The sequence below is a fragment of the Asparagus officinalis genome, chromosome 4 (assembly GCF_001876935.1).
Source record: "Asparagus officinalis chromosome 4, Aspof.V1, whole genome shotgun sequence".
In the NCBI taxonomy this organism is placed as follows: domain Eukaryota; kingdom Viridiplantae; phylum Streptophyta; class Magnoliopsida; order Asparagales; family Asparagaceae; genus Asparagus; species Asparagus officinalis.
Window position 1 is genome coordinate 11,967,565 of NC_033797.1, and position 13,580 is coordinate 11,981,144.

At 41.5% G+C, this 13,580-nt stretch overlaps 1 protein-coding gene across 11 annotated transcripts in view; it reads right to left on the reverse strand.

Annotated features, from left to right (window-relative positions):
• Positions 1–13,393, reverse strand: part of LOC109836625 — a 57,293-nt gene extending 43,900 nt beyond the window's left edge. For 9 of the 11 annotated variants that reach the window (XM_020404589.1, XM_020404588.1, XM_020404590.1 and 6 more), the window contains exons 1-4: positions 13,066–13,393; positions 12,483–12,530; positions 11,247–11,746; positions 10,268–10,925 (exon numbers count right to left, since the gene is read on the reverse strand). In XM_020404589.1, coding sequence (XP_020260178.1) covers positions 10,311–10,925; positions 11,247–11,741 — 1,110 coding nt within the window. In that variant the 5' untranslated portion in view covers positions 11,742–11,746; positions 12,483–12,530; positions 13,066–13,393 and the 3' untranslated portion in view covers positions 10,268–10,310. Of the gene's footprint in view, positions 1–10,159; positions 10,926–11,246; positions 11,747–12,482; positions 12,531–13,065 lie in introns of those variants that run through there. The other 2 variants (XM_020404592.1, XM_020404587.1) reach the window with 2 other exon arrangements.

Genomic DNA, 13,580 nt, shown 5'->3' on the forward strand with positions numbered 1-13,580 from the left:
AAGCCTGCGAAACTGTACGATCGCAGAACTCGGCCCGACTATCCCTCGACAGGGGCCCCCGTAACTGCCTCCTCGACAATTAGACCCACCCCCTCTGCTACAGGAGGGTAAGGATCGCCCACTGTGCCGATCTTATTCGATCGATAAGCTTGGACGGACCTCTGCCACGTCACTATCCCTCGACAGGGGCCCCCGTAACTGCCTCCTCGACAATTAGACCCACCCCCTCTGCTACAGGAGGGTAAGGATCGCCCACTGTGCCGATCTTATTTCGACGAGGACATGAACTCAAAAGGACTTCGGATCGGCCTTGACCTCCTGAACAAGATCCAAGAGATATCGCTCCGAACTCAAGTCACCAATCAGCAACGAATCGCCCACTACTACAACAGCAAAATCCGACCAAGGAGATTCAATGCTAGCGACCTCGTCCTCCGCAAAACTACTTTACACAAAGACACTCAACGAGGCAAGCTAACTCCTAACTGGGAAGGTCCTTACATAGTCCTAGAAGAGCTGCGAGCTGGAACCTATCGACTAAGGGCCCCAAACGGAAGCGTTTTGCAACATCCCTGGAATATCGAGCATTTGAGGCGATATTTTCAATAACTGTAAATTTTGTTTAGCCTTAATAAAATCGTTATTGAAACTGACTTGACTCTTGTCTCGCACTCTCGTAGTGCTCAATCTCTGCAAGGATCCTAAACCCTTGGTGCTTCTTCACAAGGTAAACCTAAGGCACTTCCACCATATGGTCGACTCTTACAGTCGCCTCTCGACCATTATGGGGATAATGATGACCCAGGCGTCTACATAAGACCTGGGCACCCAATCTCAGAATTGTCATTCCACCATTTTGCCCTCAGGGTGGCCCTCTGTAGGACGAAAGACCCAGTCGACTTCAGCAAGTCATGGGCACAGCCTCAGGGTTGTTAAAGACCTAGTCAACTTCAGTAAGTTCTAGGCATCCAACATCGGTTGGATATTAAGCCATTGGTGCATTTTCAGAAATAAACTCAAGGCACTAACCATATGATCGACTTCCACAGTTGCCTCTAGACCATTATGGGGATATTGAAGACCCAAGCGTCTACGTAAGACCTAGGCACCCAACCTCAGGATTGTCATTTCATCATTTTGCCCCCAGGACGGCGCTCTGTAGGGCGAAATACCTAGTAAACTTCAATTAGTTCTAGACATTCGACTTCGATCGAATTCAAAGACCTTAGTGCCTTTTCAGGAATAAACCCAATGCACTAACCATATGGTCGACTTTCACAGTTGTCTCTCGACCATTATGGGGATACTGAAGACCCAGGCGTCTACGTAAAACCTCTGCACCCAACCTCAGGGTTGCTATTTGACCTAATTGTCATCAAGACGGCCCCCCATAGAGTGAAAGACCTAGTCAACTTCAATAAGTTCTAGGCATTCGACCTCTTGGTTGAATTAAAAGTCATTAGTACTTTTTTAGGAATAAACCCAAGGCATTCACCATTTGGTCAACTCCCCAGTCGCCTCTCGACCATCATGGCTATATTGAAGACCTGAACGTCTACGTAAGTTCTAGGCACTCAACCTCAAGGTTGTCATTCTATCAAGCAAACCTTGGTATTATTCTAAAAACGAACCCAAGGCTTGAGCTTAAGTGTTTGAACGTCCTCGACAATACAACACAATTTGCCTAGTCTTTCTCGACTGAAGACCTAAACACAGCCAGCAGAAAGCAATAGATGAAGCCAGTTGTCTCGATACCTCTACATTTAAGTCAACATGATACGACAGGCTCATCACAATCAATACTTGGTTCTCTCAAATAGAACAAAGCTACAAGTTAGCAAAGCAAAGGAGTAAATAAAGGCAGACTCAAAAATGAAAATAAAGTTGATTTTTATTCCAAAGTGCAAACTTCTTCACAAACTCTTTACATTATCCATGCCAAAGTACTTATGAAGTATGTCGATATTTACAAAAAAAAGGAGTACAAATACAAGCTCCTAGACCTCTCGACCAGATCCGGGAGTAGGACTTGGGAGGCTCTCAACGGCAACAGAGTCCGCAGGGGCTTCGGCGGCAGTAGCTGAGCAAGCGGGATAATTCTTTTCAAGATCGTCCCCTGACTCGTCATCACCCCCAACGTCCAACGCCAGATCCATCCCACCTCCACTCTCCTCAATCTCCTCCAAAAGATCAAGACAGCAAGAGGCATGAGGGGGATAACGGCGATCGATGGAGGGAAGAGAGCTAAAGAGGAGCAGCGAAGCGAGATAATCGACGCCGGCCTTGCAAGCCAAGGCTACCTCAGTTTTGCCTAGAAGGCCATGGAGCCACTCGTCGACAACCTCCTTCATATGCTGCGCCGAGTCCAGACGAGCAAACCGACCCTCCAAGTCCTTAACAATTGTCGTGGACGCCGGAGTCGACCGCTCCTCCTCAAGGTCCCACCTGAGCTGCTCGATCGAAAGACGGCTCGATTTAGCGTCCTCCCCGACCGCTGCCTTCAGGCGCCTCTCGGACTCGACCTCCCCGGCCAAAGCGGTCAGTCGGCCATCCAGCTCAGAAATCCCTTGCTGCAGACGGTCGACCTCTCCCTTCAACCGGGCCACCTCCCGCTAGAGATCATCAACAGAACCTAAGTGCTTAGAAACTTGGATTTTGTAGCCCGTCAAAAACCTCTTCTTTTCGTCCAACTCCCGCCGCCATACGTCCTCACTGCCTCTCAATTCGCCGCCTCATGCACGTGCCTCATCCGATCGAACAACTCCTGCTCTAGTAAAGCCCCTCGGACCAAATAGGCATTGAGGGCCAAATGCACGTTAGCGCTTGGTATCTCCCTCAAGAGCCTCTTGTCCTTCGGGAGGGTAAACTAGGACACATCATCGATCGAGGGCCGCCTCATGCACGTGCCTCATCCGATCGAACAACTCCTGCTCTAGTAAAGCCCCTCGGACCAAATAGGCATTGAGGGCCAAATGCACGTTAGCGCTTGGTATCTCCCTCAAGAGCCTCTTGTCCTTCGGGAGGGTAAACTAGGACACATCATCGATCGAGGTAATTAAGGACTGCATGACCGAGGACTCCACATCCATGAGTTCCTCCGGGGCAAACTTTTCGCCTTCGAGAACCTCTTCCCTAGGCGAGCCGGGGGTTAACGGATCTCCCACCAATATGGTCCTCGCCCTCCCAGGACAGGTGAGTAAGCTCATCGAGCCCATGGCAGAATGGCCAGAACTTACTTCGCACATCCGCCATCTCATCAGACTCGGGCCCTTCCGAAGGCGTTGTTTGCTCGTCAACACCCCCTGACGTCCCGACAGGCTCCTTGCCAAACCATGCGAAACTGTACGATCGCCCAGAACTCGGCCCGAACTAATCCTCGACAGGGGCCCCCGTAACTGCCGTCCTCGACAATTAGAACCACACCCCCTCTGCTACAGGAGGGTACAGATCGCCCACTGTGGCGATCTTATTCGACTGAATAAGCTTTGGACAGGACCTCTGCCAACGTCTCGACCGATTGCAGCACCTTAGCTAACCTGTATCTCGATCCGGGTGGCCTCTGGCGCGCACTGACTGCCTCTGATCCTCTTGCCTGCACCTTCCTTCACAGGCCTCCCAGCCCAGTATGGTGACGACTTCAGCCACCCTCAACCTCAAGTCGGCCGCTTCTTCGGGATCGAGATCCCCTCTCAACCTTTTCTGAGGCCGAGATGTCGAGCTTGATTCCTCCCTCGAATTTCTCTTAATGCTTTTTTCAAGGGGGAGAGCTAGCAAACTTGCCCTTGCTTGATCGACCGAGGAAGACAAAATCATGGACACGCCTGCCAACCGGAGAGATGTCGTCTCGTAAAGATTGCTCCTCTCCCGAAACCAGCAAATCTTTGCCAGTTGCCGCCTTTCCTCATCATTAAGAGGACACGGCCTCAGCACACCCTTAGCCACTTCGGGCCAATTAGGGCAAGCAAGAACGCCATCAGCCCCAAAGACCCACACAAAGTGCTCCTTCCAATCCATGTTGGACCTTGGAGCATCTGACACAAGTTTAATATTTCCACGGTAGTGAAAAAAGTAGTGTGGGTCCTCTTTCTTCGATTCGACGCCGACCAAATGTCCTAACAGCCGTGGTCGACGAGACTCGAACCCAGTGACAAATGACGACAAAACTTACCAGAACCCTAATGGCATGAGGGGTAAATTGAGAGGGAAAACCCCCAGAGCAATGCAGACATCCCTAATAAAGGGATGAAGCGGCAGCAGTAGACCATGCTCAAGTTGAGCAAGATAAAACGGTGCGCGGTCCCCGCCATGGTGATACATGGGTTCGCTCATACTCGGGGCCCCCAGTGTAAAAGCCCTCAGAATGTCATAAAGATCGTAATATGGCTCAAGCGTCCCCGTCAAGACCCTTGAGCGGATGTGCCAGAGAAGAGCAATCCTCTCCTCATTGCGACCTGCAGTGGAAGTTGGGGAAACCATTGAAGAATTTGGTTTGCAAAGTAAACTTACGAAAATACAGATAAGCGCCGGAGATTTTTTGGGCAAGAAATTGTAAAGAATTCTTTTTCGCCCCCAACAAGCTATTTATAGTATCCTGAAGGGGCACGAGGATTAATCAGAACGGTTGTCTCGTTTCGAAATAAACGGGTGAGATTCACCTCGAAATCTCACAGTTAGCTCTAAACTCGAAGCGACGTTCTTATTTAGTCTACACCTCTTTGCTCGAAAATCGAAACGACGCCACTACTCTAACTAGCAGCATCATTACGTCATCATTAGCAGTGACGTTTCGTCGACCAATAAAGGCCTCTGGAAGCTCGCTAAACAATGTCTGCTAAGCAAAGTCTACCGGGCCCTAACCAACCCGCCACAGCCGACAAGTTGACTTTTAAGGATATATCTCGGACAACTCGTCCATGTTGCTCAAATGCTAAGTAGCAAGAGCAGTTGATCAGATTGGCCTAAGACTTAGAAAAAATTAATCATTCGAAAGCTAACTTAAGTTCGAGACGTCTCCTCTCTATAGAGGATGAGTCCTCTCGAGTTAATGATTAAATCTACCAGTCCACATTGAACCTAAGTCATCCGGCAAACATTTTGAGATTATGCAACACAGAGAAGCAATTCCCAAGTGATTCTTTATCATATTTCACTCGGATCCGGCTAAAGCTGACTCCAAGCGAAACGGGCCAACTATTATGGTATTCTCATTCGTCAAAATACAACTCGCCAAACAACGGAGGGTGTATTTTCGCAAGCAATGCCCCAACCAGCTCGGTGGCCCAAGCACAAAGAAAGTCTCATCTTGGCCGACTCGTCAAGTCAATACTTTTCATGACGACTCAAGAGTCGGGATCGGTCGACCCTCTTGTTGAAGTCGACTCGCATGGAGCCCACTCGACCTTTTATTCAATGCCCTGCGAGGACAACTCGATGGGCATTACTTCTCGGTAAAACTGGAGGATAATATCTGCCTCAGGTTTCTCCCTCTGGCCACGTATCAGCGCCGCGATCAACACCGGATAGGTCCCATCATGACCCTAGCCTCGATAGTCTTCATGACTCGTCATATCACATGGGCTCTACCACACCGCCGATCACTCCTCATTCGATGCTGAGACGATCTCTCTAATGCTTAAGTGATCTTTCCCCCAACCACCTACCGACACCCGTAAAGTGAATGTTGACGCAGCCACGAGCCCATACTCCCTCCCTCTTCTCATTTAATACTAAGGACATCCTCCCTCCAGTCGTCAGCCGACACCTGTAAAGTGGGTGTTGACGCAGCCACCAGCCCATACCTCGCCATCACTTCTCTATACTTGGCCAAAGTGCCCAATCTACACTTCTCTCACAATATATATACATGTACTATTCACCTTTTAGGGGGGCTATTCCAAAAAGGAGAATAACCCTTAAGTTCTGCTTCTTCCACTCAAGTTTATCATTTAACTTGATCGTCGGAGGTACAACGGGGGACCCTATCCCCGTCCTCTCACGAGTTTTTACATGTGCAGATTTCTCAGCTCCCCAATTCAAGAATCAGACATAAAGTCGGAGAAGGAGGCGGCTCCCTCATCAATCTCCTTTACCTCATCGAAATTATCCTACTCTGGATACAAACTTACTGTGTGATGACTAGTACATCAACACTCTTTAAATAACATATTTGGCTAACTCCTTTCAACTACACGAGTCCTTTCTAATTCCTAATTTCCTATGCATGGCATAAGAAGTCAAGTCAATGCATGTCGAGGATTGCTACGCTGCACTGAGTCTAAGTTACCAGTTCACATGATTAAGTCCTAAATTTGGTTTCGTTTCTCTTAATTGTTAGCTTCAAAGTGACAAGTCTAGGTTTTGGTGGGATGTAGACCAGGCTTGGAGTAATGACATCTACAGAAGTGTCATGCACAAGGTGATGGTTAATGAGAAGGTGTAGAGATATTCCATTGCCTATTTCTTGTGTCCATCATATGACTCCATGACAAGGAGCTGCAAGAAGGATTCTCCCTACAGGAGCTTCATTTTTGGAGATTTGATGATGTCAAGAAAAAAGGATACAAAGTTGGTCTTTCAAGTTTTCTGCTAAAGCTCTCTTCTACATCTTGATCTTGCAAGACATTTCATTATCCCTCAGCCAGCATGTGATTAGGAAAAGGCAGTATCACTATGAAAAGGAACCGGAAGAAAAAAATAATGATAAGTTGCATTCATTCTTTTTGTTTAGGCTAAATTGCACTTAAATGCCCTATAGTTTCATCAACATTGGACTTTAATGACCCCCATCTTAAAACTGTACACTTAAATTCCGCAAAATGTTGCAGATCAATGCCCCAATGTTTCAAAGTGTTTGCACGTTGGTGCCCTTTTGTTACCCGATGTTACACATTGGTGCCCTATTGTTTACTCAATGTTACATATAAATACCCTCAGTCTGTAAATGTCCTCACTTAAACAGCCTAAAATTTCTAAAAGTTGTACTTTTATACCTTCAGTTTGATATTCTTGGGTACGTAGAGAGAAGTTAAACGTGGTCTGTTGTTTTTAACTTTAGGGCATTTATCTGAAACACTCAAATACTTTGGGGCATTTAAGTGCATAATTTTAAAATAGGGGGCATTAAAGTGCAAGGTTGGTGAAACTATATGGCATTTAAGTGCAAGTTAGCCTTTTGTTTACAGATTTGCATTCATTAGTATGAAACAAGAGAGTATTCCTGTCCAGTTAAATGATTCTTTCTAATTATTGGTTGTATGTGTATGTAACAATGTGTGTTTCTCACATTAGTTAACTGATTTTTAATAAAATATTCCTATAGCAGAATGTTTAATTTTAGATCACCAATTTGAGGTTATATACCAATGTGTGCTTCTCACATCAGTTAAAAGATATTTAATAAATGATTTCTATGTTTGATCGGGATTCTGGCAGAATTTAAATTGAGGTCATCAATTTAAGGATATGAATAAATTTATTGATCCCTATGCAAAAGATTGCACTACAATTTGGGAAGATTATAAAATTTAAGGATATGAATAAATTTATTGATCCCTATGCAAAAGATTGCACTACAATTTGGGAAGATTATAAAATGGGAGAAAGTAGCATGATAGCGGTATCCCTATGCAAAAGATTGCACTACAATTTGGGAAGATTATAAAATGGGAGAAAGTAGCATGATAGCGGTGTTTCCTACAGATGTCAACAAACTCGTATCTTTTTTCCTTCTTTCCTTCCCCTTCTGTTTTATAATTTGCTCCTTTTTGAGTTAAAGATTCAACCCTTTACTCAAGGACTTGATCTCTATACTATCAAAATCATGTTAGAAATTTATCTTCCAATCCAAGTAATCACTATATCATTTCATATTTAATCACAGCCACCTCTGTTTTTTTTCCAATTTAGATAGTTAAAACTGTAGGGTCCTGTTTTTGCTTATGTATACCAAGTGTAGGATCGTGACCCTTAAGAATAGAGTACGCTCTTATAAAAATCTGCGGAAGCTTTACACTTAAACACTAGAGGGTGAGTTTGCAAAGTAGATTATAAATTGCAAAGAAAGAATGACAATCTCAAAAAATGAACATCACAAACACAAGCATGTATACTGGTTCCACCTCCCCGGTGTACATCCAGTCCCCCAAGCAAATCCCGCTTGAGAGTTTCCACTATGATTTTGAAACCTTACAAAATCAAAAGCAAACCTGATTAATTTGCAAGACCATGCAAATTGCAAACCCAATTGACAAGACCATGTCAATCGTCACACCGATCTCTAGACCAAGAGATCAACCCCTCTCATAAACCGAGAGAACCTTTCTTTAAAGCAATGTATAATTCCAATCCTATAAGCCTTGATATGGATGTGAATGTGTAACAGTGGCTTATCAATCTTTTTAACTCTCTGAATATTGTCTAAACAAGCTCTAAGAATGATAGGAACAAAGACAATATCAGAAACTCTCTTTTATAGAAAAACAGATTGAAAAACTGAAAGTTTAGAAAGTTAATTTGCACAATATGTGAATCTTATAAGTGCAAAACTTGGTTCTTGTTTTCTGATGTTTAAACCTATTTATAGCCTCTGAAATGACATAATTTTAAACCCAATTAACGTCCACAAAACGGCTATAAACAATCACTTATTTAAAACCTAAAATCTGGAAAAACTGCATCTGTAGTCGACTACAAGTCATAGTAGTCGACTACACTGAGTCTAAACAGACTCTGTGAAGTCAGAAAATTGCTTAGTAATCGACTACAAGGCATAGTAATCGACTACACTGTAAACTCACAGATTCTAAAAATTTCTTTTCAGTATTTTGACTGTAACTTTCTCATCCGATATCAGAATGAGGTAATTTAAGATTTGTTGGAAAGCTCTTGAAGAGACCTACAACTTTGATCTTTTGAGTTTTTCTAGATTCTAATTGCTAAGGGGTATAAATGAAATGTTTTAAGACTCAATATCTATAAACTCTAATGGCTAACATAGGGGATTTCTATTGTTAACCAACACACTAAGCATGTGTTAGTGTGTTCTAACACTATATGTGTGCATGTGTGTGAGTGTTCAAGGCTTGTACAAATTTCTAAGCAAAGAAAATGTAAAATTACATTTTGCCAATAAAGTATATCTTCTTCTTTACTTCATTTTACCTTGAATTCATCTATGTCTTGAGTATCTCTTTGAATATAATTGTTGATATAACTCTGATATTGCAAAACAAATGTTAGCATATAATACACAATATATAATATTTGTTATCATCAAAACAAACTAATCTTGGGGTCAAGATTCCTAACAAAAACAACATAAATCCTACAATTTAACCATCTCAATAGCTTACCATTCTACCAGGTGGACTAACAAGGCAGGGTAACTAGAATAGCATGACCTCTATAAAATCTTCAACTCAAGCAAGATCAATATAACCTCGAAAGTATTACTATCGCCAAAATTCATAGCTCTTTCCATGGACAATAGGGTTGATATCCACTGAAGTTAAAAAAAGGGAGAGAAAGATAGACATCAGCCTAAACCAGCTCCTCACCAACCTACTATGAAGTAATTTTCTAAACTGAATGACCAGAAGGATTATAGATGGGTTACAACTAGATTCGCGTAATAAATAGGAAGCAAATTTGATGAGACAATTGGAAGCTCAAAAATGAGTTTTCAATCAACATTCTTCTTTTAATCAAAATATTGAACTTGTACTAGAAAATGACATGCTGACTTGTTAGAAAAATTGATCTATTGCCTCTGCCTGATGTATTTCTCTGGAATTAAAGACTCTGACGGACTTCTGCATATCTTCATATTTTAGGTGGAGAGTTTCTGCTTTTGATGTGACAAAACACATCAAATAGGCACTTCCTACTCTTACTAAATCTGCATAACATTTTTTTTGAAGTTATATTCTCATTAAACAAATAACGAACATGAATCCATTTTCCATTTAACAGAACACTATCATTGGTGAAATTAAGTACGAGTTGCTTATATAACAAGAATATAGATGGAGATGTCTTCCAATACCTGATAAATCACATCAAACTCATTATTCTAATCAACCTAAATTAAGTATCACGGAGTCCAAATTGCAAGATCAGATTACTATGTCATGTTGAAATCTATGTCATACTCGAGAAGACCTTATAACAACTCAAATTAAATTAAAAGGAATATGTATATTTACAAGAAGAATGATGAACATGTATTGCTCGTAACATTAGTCAAAAAAATTATACATAATACAGTTACCTCTTCTTTTTGACCTGGTTAATTAATTAGTATGTCATTCTCCTCAAAATTTATCTGACTGGTCAAAGAACATAGCCACCTTGTCCTTGAGACTGCTCTTCTTCTTCATCAAGGGTGCCTCTTCTTTCGAAAATTCATGGCTTGTGAGCTGTTCGTTTAATTCATAGATTGATGGTAATGTTTTTGATTCAATTGCCCAAATTGAGGGCAATTCTTTTGCTTCAATTTCCTGAATTGATGGCAATCTGTTTGAGTCAATTGTCTGAGCTGACGTCCATCTCTTTGATTCGATTGTCTGAGCTGACACCAATCTTTTTGGTTCAATTTTCTGAATACTCTGCTCCTTGCTTGGAGATTTCATCATAAAAGGACCTAGATAGAGATTCAACATATCTTGAGCAGTGTCTCCTGTGCTTATAATGTTACCAGAGAAATTTCCACTTTTGTGGTTCTCTCCTTCCTTCTCTTCGTTCTCACTTAGACGAGAACTATGATTGGTACTTGTGCATCTGGATAATATGTGACTGGATTCACCAGCTTGGAGAGCTCTGCCCTTAATAGCCTTCGACGAAATTGACAGGTTTGAAGGATTTGTTTCTGATGTGCACTCTCTTGAAGCTAGTAGTTCATTTTGTTGTTCCTTATCAGCAGCAACATACTGCAATTACATCATAATTAAACATCAACACCATCTCCAGAAAAGCAAACTTTGATAGAAACAGAATGTTACAAATAAGTATTAGGAGCAATAATATGCAATCCCCAGAGGACAGGGGGTAAGTATTTCAAATAAATAAGACTATAGGATAACCAATAAGCTTTGTTTATTAGACCTTACAAAGCAGCATATGCCTCAAGTCAACGGACTGCATTTGGAATGTCATAGGATTACTTATGAGTTTAGTTGACACCGTATAGTGAAAGAATTCCAATTATATAACAAGGCATTGACAAAGACGGAAATTATATTGGAGAATACCTCTTCTGCAATGGTGAGAAGATCTTCAACTGTCAATGATATTTCTTTGTCGCTCCTTCCTGGGGATACTACTTCCAACTCACTATTTTTGAGCCTTTTACTCTTTACATGCTTCTTTGTAGCAGCAGTACTTTCATTTACTGATGTTTCAAGGATCTTCCTCTTGATTTTTCTCTTAGCCCCACTACAAACCGTTAAAGAAGTGGAGGGACCATCATCTTTTCTTGTTGTTTTTTTGGTTCTTCGCCTTACCTCACACCCTTGCAAGCTATCTGATTGCTGTGGAGACTCCTGAGTTAGGGTCTTATATCGAATCTTTTGATCAGGTTTTATCTTAGACCGAGCTGCTGGACTCTTGGTCTCTTCTTCTGGTCGAGAACATTTTGCATCTTTACCTGCAGATTTTCTTTGTTCATCACCAGATTTTACCTGCAGCATCCATGATGGTAAACGCCGTCTATTTCCAGCATTAGCATCAGTTACTACCTCAGTCATTTTCCCTGCAATACATGGGGGGAAATGCTTTAAAACAGATGTAATTATTGAAGTGATGGTTGTATTGCAGAAACAGAAAGGCAGTAAGCAATTTCATTGTTCAACTAGATATCTGTCACCATACGAAGAGATGGTGGGAGTAAAACATAGAATATTATTTACTCTTACATCATCGAAAATTAGAAATACCAGAAAGTTCTTAGAGAAACGAATGAAGTAGAGGTTACATTAACAAGATAATCAGACAGTATCATCATACAACAGGCTGCACATTCCTTTCTATCAGAGGATTCAGAAAAGGATTTCTATACACAGCAACAGAAACACACCACTTTCATTTCGCAACATGGACAGGCATAAATTAATTAAAAAACTACCAATGTTTAAAGATGCCATATTCATATTTAATTCCTTATAATCTGATCTGAGGACTTATTTTAATCAACATCTCCCTAGTATGAGTTATGCTGATTGTGATATAACATGAAACATGTTTAAGCTTTCTTACAAATATAAAAAGAACTGCCAGAATTGTCAATTATGTATATTAGAAAGAAAACAAATAATGTCTACTTAGATATAAAAGAGGTTTGTCAAGGAGCCTTTTGTCGAAGATCATCCACGGAGTGTAGGTAAAATTCACCAATGTAGGTACCAAAATAGCACCAGTTGAAAATGTAAAAAAAATTGCAAAGATGATTAGCAAAAAGTTGAGAACATTTGTCCACAAGAGATGCTTACAAGAGCCAACATAGGTAGAAGATAGCTTCTAAAGGGAGTCTGTAATGCCTGTTGAAAATAAAGAAAATCATCAAGGTTAACCATGAGGATACGAATTCTATCCTGAGTTTAAAAATAATTCAAGTACTGTGTACATATGTACATAAAAATATACAAGAAAAGGAGTAGCTGCATAAATAACAAGCCTTGCTACTATGGCCCAGGCTAAATCTAGTATTACATAACAGGAAATAGAACTGATAAGCCCAAAACTATTATTGAACTAATATTGAAGCTAACCTCCACTTTTTCTTGTCATAGAAATCATAGTTTTTACAAGTCTTTTAAGGGAAAATACAAATTAGCTTACTTGCATATGAAATGTAGTGAAAATTCAAACTTTTCAAATTAAACCAAAATTTCAGCAAAATTTTTCAATCCAATATGATCTCAAGACTAAAACATACTACAAAGCTCCTCAATTTATAACATTAACGCCCATAAGAATAAAAGACTCAAAGAGTCCCAAAATTGAAAGGAGACGGGATTAGAAACCCCCAAAATTGAAAGGAGACAAGATCAAGAAACCCTACTAAGAATGTACCTCAAAATCCAGTGATTAGTTCGATTGAAGACCTGAATGTTGAAATTGCTCGATCAAAGGCCTGAATTTGAACAGGAGAGACGCTCGAACTAGACTGAAACCCTAACCGTTGCCTCCACAAGTTGAAGATTCGATTCTCCTGTTGATCGAGAGGAACTAGGGCTCGATCGGAGAGAGATGAGCAGCTATTGCTCGATGGGGAGAGGTGAAATCGAGCGCCTGAGAGGAGAGAGACTGAGAGAGGAACTAGGGCTCGAGTGTTTGAGGAAGGGGGGAGAAAGGAGAACGTGGGTGTGGGACTGTGGGGGCGGATCAGAGAGGGGTGGTTATGGGCGGGTCCGGTTATGAACCATTTCGACTGAGGGGCTGTTTGGTTCGTTTCCTTATATAGAGAAATGTAATTCGATGTAAAGAAATACAAGTTTTGAGTTTTTTAAATTTTTCCAATAAATATATTGTTTTGTTTTGGTTCGCACATAAAAAATGGTGAGAAACCAATGTATTTATTTTTCTTG